Raw genomic sequence first — 17897 nt, forward strand, 5'->3', positions numbered from 1 at the left:
TTTTACCCTTCATCCCCAGCCATATCGATGATGTGAGGAGGCAACAATGTATATATTCATACACTACCAGGAAGGTAGAAGTGTATAATAGAGTAGCAATTTCTAAGGAAACTGAGACTGGAGCTACATGCTGCAGAATTAATGATGCTGCTGAAATGGGTTTTCTGTTGTTGCTCTAGTATATTAAGCCAAGTATAGTGCAGACTGAAACCTAATATTGCTGCAGAAAGCTGTGATTTTCATTAAAACATTGTTCCATGCAGTATCTATTTGGAGCACACAGACAACTGTTTGAAAGCTATAGAAGACATTTCAAGAATTGGGATTCCGGAGCTGATTCATTCTGCTAAAGATGGGCATTCTTCTACTTACCCTACTTTGACCAGGTAAAGACATCCACTAGCGTAGCTAATTTAGATTAAAGGTATCTATTGCATTCCTCTCCCCCCCCCCCAAATAAAGTATGTGCTGAAAAAAAGATCCAATTTGTATACCAGAATTTGTAAATAACTTATATAAAAATGAAAGATATGTTGTTTGCCTCTTAAGAATATTTTGTGGGGATAGAGGAAAGGCTATGGAGTTGGAAATTTGACTCTCTAGAAGAGAAGCAGAGAGCTCTCTTGGGCACTAACTACCTAAAATATGACTACAGGATATCTGGCAAGGCTATTAATTGGTGTATATGTTTACATTACCTTCATACATTCAATTCTTTCTCTGCAGCCATAAGGACAGCAGGTTTGGCTCTTTTTAGCTTTCATTTGACAAAAGATAAAAATGTTTTAGGAAGCCCATTTTTTTCTGCCTCTAGATGCAGTGTGGAATGTGACCAGTACAGAATAAACAGCACCTTGCATTGTATTATTCATTAGTCATATTTGAAAATCTGTCCAAGACTATTTTGTTGATGAATAACAATGGCTCAAAGACCTTAATATTTCACATAGTATCCTCTAACATGTGTAGAGTAACTTTGATCATATAATGCCATGAACACAGTGACTGAGGTTCCTTGTTGCCAGTGTTGTGTTTGCATTCTCATCTCCCTCTAAAAGTGCTCCTAAGAGTTGGTAGGTGCAACTCTTGTTTTTCTATTATACTGGCTACCTTGAGATCTTCTTCCACTAAGCAATTCTTAAAGGAAAAAATGGTCTTGGAGGCAGATATCATAAATGCCAGATAGTAGCTAAATGCTCCAGAAATAAGCTGTTAGAGCTACTGGCATAGATAGGGTTAGTTCTCTCACCTGCCCACCTTTTTTTTTTTAACCAGGCAAACATTTCCAGTTTTCTTCCGAGTAATGATGGCTCAGCTAGAAAACTCAGTGAGGAACATTCCTGCTGGACGATCATCAGACTCAAGTGAGGTAGGCTGACAAACTATATTAAAAGATAACATTCAAATCAAATGAACTGACATAGATTATTTACTGGCAGATGTTTAACTGTTGGTATAGAATCTGCATTTCTTAGTATAGCATTTTGCTTTCTTTTAAAGGAAAATTGGAATAGGGCTGGGCTTGGGTGAGGACAATATATAAAAATAGTTTGAATATCAAATGCAGCCCTGCAGCATCCAAGCAAATAGAAGTTGTCAAATTCAAATGAAAAGTAGACTTGGTTTAATAGTTGATAATATGGCTGATACAGTGGTGCTTTAGCTCAGCACTGCAGGTGCATTACCTAAAAGGTCTGGGCTGTTTTACCTGTGCCTTTTTCTTCTGAATACATGGCTCTATAGGAAGGATAGGACAGGGCGCATTGGGGGTGGAGTTGCCCTTTACATAAAAGAGAGCATAGTGTCACATAAAATAGACAATGAAAGAGGAGCTGGTTCCCCTACAGAATCACTGTGGATATCAATACCAGGTGTGAAGGACAGTTTAATATTAGGAATATATTATCGTCCCCCTGACCAAAGTGCACAAGAGGATTCTGAGATGGAAAAAGAAATTAGAGAGGCCAACAAAAACAAAAATGTAGTGGTAATGGGCGATTTTAACTGTCCCCCCATATAAACTGGAAAAATGCATGTTCAGGTCATAGTAAGGAGAGAGCATTCACCGGATGTGCTAAATGAGCTGTAACTTAGAGCAGATGGTTGTGGAACCAACCAGGGGAGAGTGATCCTAGATCTAATTCTATGTGGGACCAGGATCTGGTGCAGGGAAGTCAGTGTTGTTGAGCCAATAGGGAACAGCGACCACAATGCTGTCGAATTCAGTATCTCTGCATCACCGAACAAGTGACAACTACTAATGTAGTTACGTTAGCCTTCAGAAAGGGAAATTTCTCAAAGATGAGGGGATAGTGTAGGAAGCTGAAAGGGAAAATCAAGAGAGTCAAAACTGTATCAGGATGCTTGGAGGTTATTTAAAAACACAGATCATAAAAGCTCAGCTGGAATGTGTTCCTACAGGTTAGAAGAGCAGCGCCCAGTCAAAAACCACCATGGTTAACAAGAGAGGTTGAGGAAATTATCAGAAAAAAAAAGAAAATGTCTTTTAAGAAATGGAAGTCCAGTTTGACTGATGAAGAATATGAGAGGGAACACAAATGGTGGCAAAAGAAAGTAAGATGTAGCTATAAAAGGGGCAAAAAAGGATTATGAGAGCAGCATGGCTCGCGACATCAAAACCAGCAACAAACAGTTCTTCAAGTACATCAAAAGCTAGGAAGCCAGCAAAGGGAAGCGTGCCCAGGTAGTTAGATGACAAAGGAACAAGGGTGTGCTAAAAGATGACAGGGGAAGTGCAGAGAAGCTGAATGAATTCTTTGCATCTGTCTTCACCAGAAAGGAGGTGAGGGACATTCCTGCACCTGAACCAAGCTTCTTAGGAGGCTGATTCTGAGGAACCTGGCGATGATAATTGGTAGACAAGGGAAGAAGTTCTGGCAGCCATTGATAAACTAGGTGCTACCAAATCCCTAGCCTGGGTGCATTCACCCAAAAGAGGTTGTAAGAGCTCAGCGTGAAATTTGCTGATCTTCTCACTTTAATATGCAACATCCTGAAATCAGGCTCCATCCCTGAAGACTGGAAGATGGCTAATGTCACACCAATCTTTAAGAAAGGATCTAGGGGGGACCGAGGAAATTACAGGCCAGTCAGTTCCAGTATCTGTTCCTGTAGCAAATTAGTAGAATCTATCGTAGATAAGGTATTAAACATGTGAAAAAGCAGACCTGCTGAGAAAGAGTCAGCATGGCTTTTGCAGAGAGCAAATCCTGTCTTACAAACTTACTAGAGTTCTTTTGAGGGTGTAGAACAGGCATGTGGATAAGGGAACCAGTGGACATTGTCTACTTGGATTTCCAAAGGCTTTTGACAAAGTTCCTGCAGGAGACTATTGAGAAAACTCAGCAATGAAGAAGGAATAAGAGGAAGTCCTCCTATGGATTAAAACTGGTTGAGGAACAGGAAGCAAAAGTGGGTGTAAACCTGGGAAATTCCTCACAATGGAGATGTAAGGTGGTGTCCCCAAGGATCCGTTTGGGACCAGTGCTCTTTAACCTATTCATAAATGACCTGGAAGTTGGGGTGGGTGGCGTGGTGGGCAAGTTTGCAGATGATACCAAATTATAGTGTGGTGAGCCATAAAGGATTCGCGAAGAGCTCCAGCGGACCTTGATAGGAGAATTAGGTGAGTGGGCTAAGAAATGGCAAATGCAGTTCAATGTAGCAAAATGTAAAGTGATGCACATAGGGGCAAAAAATCCAAACTTCACATACCTGCATACAGGGGTCAGTGCTATCAGTCACAGACCAGGAAAGGGATTTGGGCGTCTTAGTTGATAGTTCCATGGGAATGTCAACTCAATGCATGGCAGCTGTGAAAAAGGCAAACTCTATGTTGGGGATAATTAGGAAAGGAATTGAGAATAAAACTGCAAAGATTGTCATGCCCTTATATATAAAGCCAGTGAAGATGAGCCGCTTGGAGTACTGTGTCCAATTCTGGTCGCCACATCTCAAAAAGGATATTGAAGAGATAGAAAAAGTGCAGAGAAGGGCAACGAGGATGATTGAGGGACTGGAGCACCTTCCTTATGAGGAGAGGCTGCGGCGTTTGGGACTCTTTAGCTTGGAGAGAAGACGTCTGAGGGGGGATATGATTGAAGTCTATAAAATTATGCATGGGGTAGAAAATGTTGACACAGAGAAATTTTTCTTTCTTTCTCACAATACTAGAACCAGGGGGCATTCATTGAAAATGCTGGGGGGAAGAATTAGGACTAATAAAAGGAAACACTTCTTCACGCAACGTGTGATTGGTGTTTGGAATATGCTGCCACAGGAGGTGGTGATGGCCACTAACCTGGATAGCTTTAAAAGGGGCTTGGACAGATTTATGGAGGAGAAGTCGATTTATGGCTACCAATCTTGATCCTCTTGATCTGAGATTGCAAATGCCTTAACAGTCCAGGTGCTTGGGAGCAACAGCCGCAGAAGGCCATTACTTTCACATCCTGCATGTGAGCTCCGAAAGGCACCTGGTGGGCCACTGCGAGTAGCAGAAAGCTGGACTAGATGGACTCTGGTCTGATCCAGCTGGCTTGTTCTTATGTTCTTATGAGAAAGAAGAAGAGTTGGTTTTCATACCCCACTTCTCTCTACTGTAAAGAGTCTCAAAGTGGCTTACAACCACCTTCCCTTTATCTCCCCCCGGCAGGCCCCTTGTGAGGTAGGTGGGCCTGAGAGTTCTGTGATTGGCCCAAGCAGGCTTCATGTGTAGGAATGGTGAATCAAACCTGTTTCTCCAGTTTAGAGTATGCCACTCTTAACCAGCAAACCATTATTCCTCTGTTTGTGGCAACACTAGAATGATGTCTGAAAAGGGATTATCTACTGTTTTACCACTGCACAGGTTCAGTTAGAGAAATTGCTACATTGGAACATGGCTGTGCGGGATTTCCACATACTTGTTAATTTAGTTAAGGTAAGTAGCCATTTCGGTATATTTCTTCCTTGTTCGTGGAATTAAAATAAGCAGTTGTCTACAGTGGACTCTACTGTGATGCTGGCTAGTAACTTTTGTAAGCTGCCTTGGGAACCAAGTTTTGGTTGAAAGGTCACACTTTCTCATGGTCAGTGAGAGCTTTATATATGCCTTTCATGCCTACTAGCCTAAAGACCTATGGTGACATTATCAGACCCCTGGTCCAATGTGCCCAGCCCCATTCCCACTCCAGGGTCCTGCTTCCTTTGGCTTCAGACAAGGCTCAGCTGCTTCTGACACACACAAGGGGCCACTGGCTGATCCTGCACTGAACCAGGCCCTCATGGCTTTTTCCTCCTCCCCCAGACTGGGCCCTTCTCCTTGGTTCTTACTTCAGAGCCTTAAAGGAGCCTTTCCAGGTCTACCTCTTTGCAGCTGTGGGGCGGGATTGGCTTTCCAGCAATCTTGCCTCTATGGCCATCCTGGACTGCTGGGGCTACTCCCAGGCCTTGTTTCATCATCTGGGTGATCCTGCTGGGGAGGGAATGCTGCTTTCCTCTGGTTGCATCAGCTTCCTGCCAAGCTGGGCCTTGGGGTCTTCACCTCCAGGCATCTGTGGTTGTCCCTGGGCCTCAGTTCCCACCGCCTTCGGCCTGATACTGAGAGGATGCCTTTTGCTGCGGGCTGGCCTCTCCTCCCATCATTCCTGCCACCCCGCTCGCTTGTCCAGCCCCGCCACCAGTCCATCCTGGATGCAGAACCACCCAGGTAAGGGCTCTCCCCCAGCAAGTTGGGCTATACCACAGCGGGGGGGGGAGGGGGGGCTGGAATCCAGATGTGCAATCGCCAAACAGACATAGCCTCTGTACCTCTCATTAGGAGGGATATTCTGGATTAGGCAAAATTGCACTTTGTAAGGCCACGGCAAACAAACAGAATCAGCTATGGACTATCTGTCTTAAGGAACAATGCTTAGAATGTACAACTAAGATAAGTAAATTCCTTATGGTCAGTGCTGACTTCAGATGATGAATGCATTGTCAAATTTCATCCCACAGAACATATTCAATTTTGAAGCCGCTTTTTGAGGCCTAGAAATGCAGACTAGTGGCCCTCTGTCCCAGTCTACTGGTCAACTAGGAAAGGTAGTGGCTCTCCAAGGTCTAAAGCAGTGGTCTCTCCCAGTCCTGTGACCATTTCATTTACTGGGCATGCCAGTGATTGAGCTTGGAACTGTGAGCATGCAAAGCAAGTGTTTGCTACCAGTGAGCTACAGCCTCTCTTCCTGTGAATTGCTCTTGAGCCAACAAAGCTAAATTTATTTGGGCCTTCCACATAATTTATAAGTCAGCATCTTATGTAGTTTTGTTCCAAGGGTGGGGAAGTGTGGGTGAGTGTGCATGAGTATGCGCATGCATACAACAAGAGCAACAAGGAAGTAAAAAAACCCTCACGCTAAACCAGGAACACGTCTTCAACTCCAGATATTCAGTAGTACCAATATGGGAGGGGGTTCCATGAACATTTTATAATACAAGATTCTCAGTCGGGAGAATGATAAAAAAAATCATAGTTTTTCACTGTTTTTCTTTTGCACTTTTTGGTCTTTTCAAATAGGTATTTGACAGTAGGCCTGTGCTCAGTGTTTGCCTGAAGGTGAGTGAAAATCAGATACTACAGGCCTAGAAATGCAGACTCTTCCCAGAGCAGTACCAGTTTGCAGCTGGCAGGCTAAGCCAATCTCAACAGCCAGCAGCTTTGTTGGCCTGATCCTTAAAAGTATAGTTCTTCACAGACATCTATGTTTCCCTGCGACAGAGGTAAGGGGGAAAGGTGCCTTTCCTTATTGGGAAACTCCCAGTAAGGTTCCCTGGAAAGATTCTCCAACCACTGCCACCACTCAGGGATCCCCTGAGGACATCCAGACTGATATGCTGCTTGTGCAACACCCTTGGGTCTTTGCTTGGCCACTTCTTCATGCAGATTGTGAGGGCACAAATAAAGAAATTGTTCTGCTTTTCTAGCTTACCTCAATGGCAAAGTTAATTCCCACTCTTTGCCACCAGTGAGTTAAAAATGGTTTTAGTCACCCTGAAAGGCACCTTTCTGCCCTTCCTTCCATCACACTTCCTGTGTTGCTTCTGAAGCATCCTTTCGCCAAACCATATTCCCCTAGCATAGAGTTGGTGGTCACAGTTGCTCCATGATGGCTGCTTTACTATGTTGAGAGCACAGAGATCCTGATTGCTGTGGCTATTTCATTCATATTTAACTCCAAATATATTTTAGGATAAACAGCCAGGGTTACAAACTAGGAGAGATTCAAACCTTTGACATTTTCCAAAATGCACTTTTAATTGTCTAAATCCCAGCCAGTCTAGGATTTCCTTGAGGCTCCTATTCTGTGGTTCTAGGCTTCAATGTGACTTTTGCACAGATTAGTCACACACAGTGAGATAAAGGTATGTGATGCATTTTCTGCCTTTCTGTATTTTTTCCCAGTATGGTCGTCTGTTCATGGAAATCTTTTTGAAACTTGGCATGCCCCTCTTGGACTGCAGCTTTAAAAGGCACAGGGTAAGAATGCTCGGGGTTTGTGATTCCTATGGATACAAACTGAGCAGTTCATGGTGGTCCTAGTTCAAACTAGAACATGGATTGTGGTTATTAGGTGTGCATAAAATGACAAAAGCATGGGAGAGAACCTGATAAATGCTTGAGAAAAACTATGTGAGCTGTAATTAGTTTGGTCGCCACACAAAATTTGAGATGATGCTCAAAAGGTATCGTGTAATTTATCTTGGCGCTGGCCACAAAACAAAGAAATGCATTTCCTTTCATGGCACGTCTTTTGCAATCAGAGCATGGAGTCCAGCTTAGATGGTATCTCATTTAATCATTGCTTCACATGTTCCATTTCTAGGTGTCTGTCTGAGGTGTCTTAGCTGCATACTTAAAAGAGGAACATGTGAATGCTTCAAAAAAACAGGTATATTCCTCAGGGAGTCAAGACTGCCTGTGACTCCCTGTTGAGTGTACTGGGTTATGCTGCCACCTAATAAGAAAAACAGCCCTGCCTGCTTCAATATATTTTGCTGAGCCATAAATGTTTCCATTATATCTAACTCTTGTTTCAGCTAGCCCAGTAAACTGCAGTTTTGAATTGGATTGTAAATGGGTTCTGTTGGGTTTGCAGGAAGACGTGCAGAGTTTGCTGAAAACTTTACAACTCAGTACCAGACAACTCCACCACATGTGTGGTCATTCCAAGGTAAGAGGGGGCTACAAGAAGGGGCTTGCTCTAGTACAGTGGTGGCGAACCTTTGGCACTCCAGATGTTATGGACTACAATTCCCATCAACTCCTGCCAGCATGGCCAACTATGTTAGAAGGATACCTTCTTAGCAGGTGATTATCAGGAGGACTTGAGTGATGATGGCTGGTTAGTAGGATGTTTTCCAGACAAGGGAGATTCCCAGCAAAGAAAAACACCATTGTCATTCCCTTTTTACTGTAACAGCTACCATTTGCAAACTACTTGTTCAATAATACTTGATATATGTTTCATAACACTTAACACTATTCTGATATTTTACAACCCTTATACATTTCTGTACTTTTCTTATGACAGCTTCATACTGAAGCTGCCATTATTATTTTGATCCTTACAGTGTGAGGTGCAGAGGTTTCTTGAAGGTCACTCAGTCCATTCATTTATGTTTCCTTACATATGAACACAGCTGCCCTCCAGCCTTCCACTGAACAATAATGATTATGTACACCAAAGGACTGTGCTTTTCTTCCACATTTAGATTCGCCAAGACACAGGACTCACCAGCCACATTCCTCTACTGAAGAAGTCTCTTGAGCAGTTTGTGTACCGAGTGAAAGCAATGCTGGCTCTGAATCACTGTCAGGAGGCTTTTTGGGTTGGCATCCTCAAAAACAGAGACCTGCAGGTGAGTACAGGCTGGCAGAAAGTAATATTTCATGTCTAACAACTGCCATTTTTAATGAACATTGTTTGAGACAGGCTTGAAAATGAACAGTCTGATCCTATCCATGGTGACTCTGCACATATTCCTAAGTCAGCATGCATAAGGTCACATCTTTAATCAGATGCTATTGTTTAAAACTGAACAAGTATCAGGAATACTAAATCAAAGGTAAAAATGTGCCTATGCTAACCTAGTGTATAAATATTAATCTTGGCTTCACCTTCCAGGGCAGAGGATGCCATAACAGCATTTCTTTTCTTTTTTTTACTTCTCTGATGATAGAATTGTAATGAACCACACACTAGCTGCAGCCAGCATTTATTTAATGAAACACTTCTATCCTTCCCTTTTCATCTTGTAAGGATCCACAGGCATCTATAAGCTTAGTTAAGGAAAAACTTCATAATATAAAACTGTATAATAGAACAAGGAAACAAGGAATAATGACCAAATCTGGCTGCAGAAAAGCTAGACACCAATATATAAGGCAACAAAATCAAAAATGTGTAATAAATAGGAAAAAACAACAACAACAGGACTGCTGGATAGGCAGAGGGTGCTGACCAGTGATCCTTTTTTACCAGCCACAGCTGGAATACCAATGACATTCTTTCCTAAACTTAAAGGATTTAGCTGTGGTTGATCATGACTTGGTGGCATCCAGACTAACAGCTGGTTTTATGTGAGGTGACCTAATCAGAATTTATAACCAGTCCAGAAAGTAGCTTCAGGTCGTTGACAAGCTGCCTGGAACTTATTTTATATCATTTTTGTCAGCGGCCTGTCATTCCCGAGTTCCCAGTTCTGTTTTTTTATGACTCCCATGTGGTGCTGTCCAGACAGTGAGACAATCCGCAGTGATCCTTCTCTGCATACCCCACCGCGTGGAAGGCCACGAGATGAAAGCCATCTTCAATAACACCATAGCTTGGGAATGCCCTTTCACAGAAGGTCTACTTTTTACCCTCTTTGTCTGTGTTCTGCCAACAGTTCAAAGTGATTCTGCTCAGAATGTCTACATTCCACATGTGCTTATGCAGTGGGAAGTAGCTCCCATGCTGACAGGCAATTGTGCTGGTGAAGATTCTGTTTCCTGTCTTATGGGTTTCCTCTTAGATTTATTGTATCTACTCTAGGGTGAAGAGATCCTTTCACAAGCATCCCAAGAAAGCAAGGAAGAGGAAGAAATGTCCATGCTTCCCGAGAAGGATTCTGAGGTATTTCTGTTGTGGCAGGTTTTTAAAAAACATCTATTACACTTGAGTTTGGGCAAGGATGATCAGTCTCTTTTCTTGGCATCAACTGCAGCTGTGATATATCTTACTTGTGGTTATCAAAATACGTGCCCATTGTCCTTCAGACAGTTTCTGGGAGGTTAGTATGATCCTTCTCATGTCCAAACTGTTTCTTCTTGTCCCTTCTCTTTCTTCCTCTGACTTGATCTGGAGAAAACTGCTGCCAGGATGCGTAATTCTGCTGAGCTTTCAAAATCTGTCCTATGAACAGAGGCCTCCAGTTGTGCTTCTCCTAAGAAGAAGATTCTAGCTGTATCTGTACTGCTACTTAAATGCTAGTTCAGCAGCTTCCTCTTCAATCAAGTTCTACCATAGCAAGAATACTTTGGTTGTTTACTCCCATCACCTGGGCATTCTCTTCACAGGATTCATTGGATGATTTTTGTGCCAATCCATGCAGTAATCTCTTTGAAAATGGGCGGTGAAAAATAATTAATGAAATTCAAGTAAATAAATCAGCAGTACAATCCAACTTCATTTATTTTGCTAATATTGCAGATGTGCTAATCATGCATAGGTGTCAGACTCACAGCCCTCCAGATGTTCTGGACTACAGTTCCCATCATCCCTTACCAGCATGGCTAATTGCTCATGCTGGCAGGGGATGATGGGAACTGTAGTCCATAATATCTGGAGGGCCGTGAGTTTGATACCTAGCTAATGGGGAAAAAATATATGTAGCTTTCCCCCATCTTTACTACTTAATGATTGTTTATGTTTTCTCCAGGACAAGGGAGAAGAAGAAGATTCAGAGAGTGAGAGCAAGGCAGATATCAGAGACAGTGATGAAGACAGCTCTGATTAGGCTTGACCATATCAGGATAACTTTATGGTGATCTGTTATAACTTGTAATTTGAAAGCTCAGGAACTGTGGTGATCCTGATGAGTTGTGTAACTGGTTGCCAAGCATGCCAAAACAAGGTGGATTATAAAAGGGACTATATAAAGCCTGAGCTCATTGTTGTTTAACGTTCAGCTCTTTATCTCTAGAAAGCTTTAAATAAGAACACAAAGCACTTTTTATTGTTGGTTTCCATTTTATCAACGGCATTCCTTTTATTTGCTTCTTTACCTTAATCTAACAGGTCGTGAACCTAACTATATTTTGGAGTGTGGTCTTTGTACTTATGCACTTTTAGGGGGAAATGCCCTACTTTCCTTTTTTAAATGTTGTACAGAAATGATTTTGGAGGGGGGAATATGCTTATCACAAGTTTTCAGTGCTGGTTCATGGAAATATTATATTCTAGAAGTTTTTGCTGTGCTGTATGCAAGAACTTGTATAATGATATCTTGACTTTAATTCACATACTTACAGATTAAAATATAAAATTGTACCATTAATGTGGGCCATTTCAAGTTTGTATAGGACTATAGGGCCATTGATAGCTTATTTTTGTTTTAGTTAACAGTCAACTACTTTTGTCTCCCCATCCAAGCCATTTCAAGGCCTATAAACACCCTATAAACACTCAAAGCGTGAATTATAACATCACTTAAAGTGTACTGACATGTCTACATACATCGAACAGATAATACTTAGCTAATACTATTTATTTGAAAGGTTCTGTTCTTTTTTTAATTTGTGTGTATATCTGAAAACCATTGTACAGTGACACAGCAATACTACATTTAGATACCACAACAGTGAATGTTGCAAATGGAAGGGACTACATTAGGAGAAAATGTAAGAGTTGAGGGGGTGGTACACATGCATCAGTCATAATTTCAGCAGAGGTCATAGTGTAAATTTGGGGGGTGTTGCTAGTTTAAATATAGCATCTCCTTATATTCAACTGGTGTTCAACTGGTGTAGCTGTACTGCTTGGGGGACAGCCTCAAACAAGTAGGAGGAACTGATGCTATGAGAAACTGCCTTCAAGCCTAGATAAGAATCAGTTCCACTGTATAAGAATGGTATTCTATTGTATGCCAATAGATCTGTTTCAGAAACAAGAGGAAAAGACCAAGGGAGCAAGATGCAAGGTTGAGAGATTATTTTGCTGTTCTAGGTCCCTACATGTTTCACAATTTGGTTCGTCAGAGATCTTCTCTAGAAATTTGTCAGCTCCCACCTTGAACAACTGATCAGGGTGGGAGCTGAGAATGTTTTGTAAACATCCTCCTGACAAGGCAAATTGAAAAATGCCTGGGGATCTAGAAAAATGTGGGGATCTAGAAGAGCTAGACAAACTGTCTTTTCCAGCACACTGATGAAGCCTTATTTTATCTTGACCAAACACAGGAGAACCACAACATTTGCTACCATTTGAAAGCTAAAATCCAATGTATCCTTAACCTTTCTCTTACATACATAACACCTCTCCACTTAAAGTACTTGAAACATATATTCTTCTTATTGCCTTAAAGAAACTGCCAATTACAGAAGTAGGGGAGCAGTCCTCATTTGTCAGCCCTTTGGGTAATTCAGCTAAGCAATTTCCAGCAGCAGAGGATGGAGCTTGTCCTTATTTTTCTGTCTTGTATTGATTTAATGTAATTTGTGCAATTTGATTTTGTTAGCTGCTTCAAGCAGGCAGATGTGAGAATGACATTTAAATAAATAGACTTGAATAACTCATAAGAACAGAGGGATGAGTGTGCATACAAGGTGACACAGCAGTCTGAGTCCTGTTAACAGCCATCTCTTGCATTTTAACCCAGCCCTTCTTCCAGGGAGTCCAGGGTAACACATACCATGTCTCCCTTCTTCCATTCTGCCTCTTAACAACTCTATGAGATAGAGGTTAGGCAAAGAGAGACAGAGCAGCTGGCCAATGAGTTTTATGACTAAATGAGCACGTGAAGATGCACACATGCATATGTGCACACACAGATATCTTAATCTGACAACACTGGCTCTAGCTGTCTAGCTTAAACCAATTTAAGAATAATTCATCAGTTTGAAACCAAACAGCTCAGTAAACAATACATACAACACAATTCAGAAGCACCTGCCATAGACATTGCTTCATTCACAGTTTAAAAGCTTAATTTAAAATGTACCATCTTTATGAAAGCTAGATAGTGAAGTTACTTGTCCCCAGGCTAATTCCATAAAATAGGGGCAAAAAACAAAAAATACTGGCTTCTCATAAGCAAATTTAAGTTGGCAATAGGAGACCACCCACAGACTTTTGAGCTGAACCTGAGAAGCACATATTCTAATTGAAACATTAAAGGTTGAAAGAAGTATGTTGCAATTATTTAAATCACACGTTTAATTCACTCATTCCTGACCAAAATTCCAGTGACTTTGGGTTCAACACACAGGGCCAGGGCATAGAATGGTGGGTTCACAAAGTCGGTCACACCCTAAGAGTGAAATTCTCATGGACCTCAGTTTGTGTGCTAATCAAATTTGTTACTTTCTACGCTTGTTTTCTCTACTGGCTCTAAAATAGATTAGTGTCCAAAAAAATTTCGAATACTGCTGAACATGTGGACATTTGCTAACTCATTTTGTATGTAAATTAAGATTATGGAACATTGATCTTTGTATTACACATGGTCAGTCTTGTATCTGACATACTATTTTGGGGTGAAATCAAGTGTTCTGTGATAGTATAGTTGCTTTGATGCTAAAGTGGAGAGTAAACATAATGGCAATGTCTCACTTCTTTTCAAAGTTTTATTGTATTCTCTTACACTACAAGGATAAAAGATCCCCCAGGAATCTAGCTAAACTTTCAGGATAAAAGCTCTTAAATTGTAACTATAAACTATGAAATTATACAACACGCTCAAGCAGCTTTATAAACATACTTCCAGCATGGCAGGGGATTGGACTTGATGGCTCTTTTGATCTCTTCCGATTCTATGATTTCCTGGTTTATAAATCCATCAAGGTGTCTGAAATCATTGAAATGTCAAACAAGAGGCAGCATCAACATAATTTAAAGCCCTTTCCTTTCAGACTCTAAAACTAAAACCCATTTGTTAAACATTGCTTTTTAATCTCCTGCTCTCACAGGAGAGAGAAAAGAACCTGTATAAAGCTGCCATGGTTTGAGAAATGAAAGCATGATTATAAATAAATAAATGGTGATCATATTAGCTGCAAGGAAACAGCCTACACAAACGCTCCTTCACATGGGATTACAACTGCGCCTCAGCTGGTTTTCGAAGTTCATTGCCAGCACTTGGCAAGGACTACAAGTTCGTCTAATGCGCAGATGCGGGGGAACCGGGCGCCTGCGCACTGCTACTGTCGGCCTACTCCGAGAAAGCCCAGCCTAACCGGGTTAGCGTTGTGCGCAGGCGCAGTAATTCACGGAGGGTTTTGCAGCTGGCGGTCATGTCGGTCCAGGAGGATCCGGTGCAGCGTGAGATTCACCAGGACTGGGCGAACCGGGAGTACATCGAGGTGATCACCAGCTCTATCAAGAAGATCGCGGACTTCCTCAATTCGTTCGGTAGGGCTTCCCTCTGGCAGTGGTGATGGGGGCTGTTTTTGCGGGGCCATCTGGTTGTAAGGTGGGAGGGGAGAGAGATGGGGCTCCTGCTCGTTTACTTCCTTTTTTTGTTCTCCTTCCCTTGCAGACATGTCCTGCCGCTCTCGCCTGGCCACACTCAATGAAAAGCTGACAGCGCTAGAGAGGCGGATTGAATACATCGAGGCCCGGGTAAGCCCGTTCCTTCCCAGACCCTTTAAAGAAGCTTTTGGGGAGATCCCGGAAGACAGTCGTGACGATCTCACAGTTATCATTAGCTCTTCTCCCCCGTTACTCTGCGCCCTTTTACAACGGGCTTCTGCCCACTAACCCCGCTTTTCTTCATCGGACTACTATAGGGTGTAGCTCAGGAGGTAGGGTCAGTAGGATAAACTGGACAGTACTGAATCTTTTCCTGGAATGAATCAGTGCAAGTTACAGTTGGGACACTACATGTTTGTGTGTTCTTCTCCCTGCTCCACATCTAAAAATGGGAAGCGTATATCAAGATGAGAAAGGTGTAACATAAGAAGAGCCCTTCCAGATCAGACCAGTGGTCCCATCTAATCGAGCAGTCTGTCTCACATAGTGGCCAGCCAGCAGTGGCATGGCAAACTGGAGCCCTGGGCAAAACCTGAGTTTGATGGCCTCCCCCCCCCCCCCCCCCCCCATGGGCAGCTACCCTCCCCCAACATGACCAAACAATGCTTTTTTCCACCAGGTCGTTTCAAAGTCACCATCACATTGTAGAACATGCCCCAACTCACAAATCTGAACACAGCAATGGGCCATGCCACACAGCAGAAATGTTCTTTTGGAAACAATTTCAAAATGTTTCCAAATGTTTTATACTGCTATGAAAACATTTTATGGTGTTGTACCCAGTCCTCCCAATTGGGGGAAACAGCATCACTTTCAATGTTATTTAAACTGTGGACCCCAGATTCTCCCTTTAAGGTGGATTTAATATGTTCGCGTTATAATGTAATTTTATCTTGTGCATTTTAAATTATTAGCTAATTTCCAGTTTCAATATCTCTTCTTCAAACTTTGACCCTGTTATTCTATAACAAACAGAAATATAAGATAGCTGTCACACAATATCATATTACTAATTACCAGACAGATTACATAGAACTTACTGTAACTATCAGCCAAATTGAAGAAATTATCCCATGTGATAGCTGTACTTAATGGTTGTACCGTCATTGTATTGTGTTTTTATGTGCTACAACTAATGCTTTGTTTCTGTTTATTATAATTGTACTATATTGAGTTGTTAGCTGACTTGGTGGCCCTTGTAAGGTCAGAAAGGCAGGATACAAACATTGTTAACAACAACAATAAAAATAATAAATATTTGGGCTCTCTATTCCCCTCCTTAAGAAACCACATTTGAAAATGAGATTTTTTGTTTTGTTTTGGCAGGTAACAAAAGGTGAAACACTGACATAGGTATGCTGGAGACTGGCAGGGGACCAACCCAGAAAAGTATGATGCTGTCTACAAAGCTGATGATCAGACATCAAGTTTCTTCATTACTTCATATGGATGGGAGTTATGCTTGTTTCTACCCCTTGGGAAGCTGTATCCCACATTTGGAGTCTGTGACTTTGTGCTGATGATTCCAGCTGAAACAGCTAAATTGTACAAGAGCATGTTTAATTAATGTGGTTTTATACAAGCAGATTAATACAGTTCATACCCCCACATCTTTGCAAAGCCCTCTTGCTTTGCAGCAATGGAATCCACATTGAACCAAATCTTAGTTTCTGGGAACACAATTTGAGTTGGTTTTTTTAAAATCTAAACAAATCAGGATGTCAGCACTGTGCATAATGGATGGCTGTAGTGGCAGTTTCAATATACATAGTAAGCATCCTGCAGCTGGCTTTTGTTGCTGGAAGGTAGCGAATAATGTGCATTGTTGCAGTTGCTCAATCAAATAAATGTTCCATATGTATTGGGGGTGGGGGTCTATCATGTGCCAAGGGATGGGTGGCTGTGTTTTCTAAGTATTTTGTATAATCTAATGTAACTTGGGGCGTCTTTTTCATTTGTGTTTCCACAGTAAAACCACCTCTGCTTAACATGCCTGGTTGGTTTGCTTCTGAATTCTGGGATGTATTTTTTTTTCAGGGGTGGGGGAGCTACTTACATATTTATATCCTATTTTTCCTGGTCATCCTTAAATACCGGTACCACAATAATAAACAGACAGGACCTTTTGAAGATTATGTTGGGTTCATTGACTGGCTTATTTGACGCCACAGGCTGTGAGAAGTGGGCTGTGAAAAAGGGGCAAGTTCTTGTTCCTCTGGCTATACCCAAGCTTTGTAGGATACCTGAAATAGGAAGTAGTTGGGGTACCATGTAGAAAGATTTCTCTGCCTTGTTTTGTTGCTTCTGAGTCATTTAAATTACATATCTTTTTATTACAAAAAAAAGGTGAGCTCCCAAAGGCACCTGGTGGGCCACTGCGAGTAGCAGAGAGCTGGACTAGATGGACTCTGGTCTGATCCAGCTGGCTTGTTCTTATGTTCTTATATAATATTGTATTTTAATGTTACTGGGCATTTAGCTCTTCTGATCTGGCAGTTGTGATGTTACTTGTCTAAAAGCTACTATGCTTTTGCCAGAATAAGTATTTACCCTTCTCATATTAGAATGAATATGAGTAGAACAGAATTGGTAGCTATCTAACTTTCCAGTAAGTATTTAACATTACTGTCTTCTCACACTACCCAATTCTTTTGTGGGCTTCTGAAGAGAAACTACCTTTCTCCAAAATATCCATAATTGATTAAAATTAAGCATCTTGAAAGGAGGAGCTGTATGGTCTTGGCATAAGGAAAAAAACATATCTCCCCCTTAATGCTGTGGTATGTAAAAAGGAGGCCCCCTGCAATGGCTACATGCTCTTCTGCATGTTAATTGGAGGTTGCTCACCACTACCAAATCTTAAATTTGTGAATTATTTGACCTGCAACTACTCCATGCATTGGTCAGCAGGATCTTTGTTAGTTAAAGGAAGTGTTGCTGAATTTTTAACCCCAAATGGGGAGGTGTAGTGTAAGTAGAAATGTTAATCCTTGAAGTTTTTGTTGGCCATATAATATGGGCGGGGTGTGAGTGTGTGTGTTAGCAGCTGATCAAAGGCTCAAATTATGTTCAAATGTTGCAATCCTGTAAAGGATATTCAAAATTGTTTCTGCCTTATTGTTTATT

The 17897-nt window shown here is 41.6% G+C and overlaps 2 protein-coding genes across 3 annotated transcripts in view; both read left to right on the forward strand.

The window, feature by feature from the left end:
- FANCD2 (FA complementation group D2) overlaps positions 1–11580 on the forward strand; it is a 59683-nt gene extending 48103 nt beyond the window's left edge. Inside the window, exons 36-44 of one of the 2 annotated variants that reach the window (XM_048488526.1) lie at positions 264–386; positions 1276–1369; positions 4871–4942; positions 6560–6598; positions 7445–7519; positions 8139–8213; positions 8755–8901; positions 10077–10157; positions 10963–11580. In XM_048488526.1, the coding sequence (XP_048344483.1) occupies positions 264–386; positions 1276–1369; positions 4871–4942; positions 6560–6598; positions 7445–7519; positions 8139–8213; positions 8755–8901; positions 10077–10157; positions 10963–11040 (784 nt within the window). In that variant the 3' untranslated portion in view covers positions 11041–11580. Of the gene's footprint in view, positions 1–263; positions 387–1275; positions 1370–4870; positions 4943–5551; positions 5711–6559; positions 6599–7444; positions 7520–8138; positions 8214–8754; positions 8902–10076; positions 10158–10962 lie in introns of those variants that run through there. The other variant, XR_007243833.1, reaches the window with a different exon arrangement.
- Positions 11581–14477: 2897 nt separating this feature from the next.
- On the forward strand, positions 14478–16759 carry BRK1 (BRICK1 subunit of SCAR/WAVE actin nucleating complex). Its single transcript, XM_048491905.1, has 3 exons — positions 14478–14651; positions 14779–14861; positions 16098–16759. The coding sequence occupies exons 1-3, from the start codon at positions 14534–14536 to the stop codon at positions 16122–16124; spliced, it is 228 nt and encodes a 75-aa protein (XP_048347862.1). The 5' UTR covers positions 14478–14533; the 3' UTR covers positions 16125–16759.
- The last annotated feature ends 1138 nt before the right edge of the window (positions 16760–17897 follow it).

This window comes from Sphaerodactylus townsendi, linkage group LG03, assembly GCF_021028975.2.
Source record: "Sphaerodactylus townsendi isolate TG3544 linkage group LG03, MPM_Stown_v2.3, whole genome shotgun sequence".
NCBI classification, from domain to species: domain Eukaryota; kingdom Metazoa; phylum Chordata; class Lepidosauria; order Squamata; family Sphaerodactylidae; genus Sphaerodactylus; species Sphaerodactylus townsendi.

Bases quoted from the DNA above. Each gene is read 5' to 3' on its own strand.
- BRK1 (XM_048491905.1), top strand. From the start codon at position 14,534: ATGTCGGTCCAGGAGGATCCGGTGCAGCGTGAGATTCACCAGGACTGG. The intron at 14,652-14,778 runs GTAGGGCTTCCC...CTTCCCTTGCAG, and splicing joins GGACTTCCTCAATTCGTTCG to ACATGTCCTGCCGCTCTCGC. The intron at 14,862-16,097 runs GTAAGCCCGTTC...TTGTTTTGGCAG, and splicing joins TTGAATACATCGAGGCCCGG to GTAACAAAAGGTGAAACACT.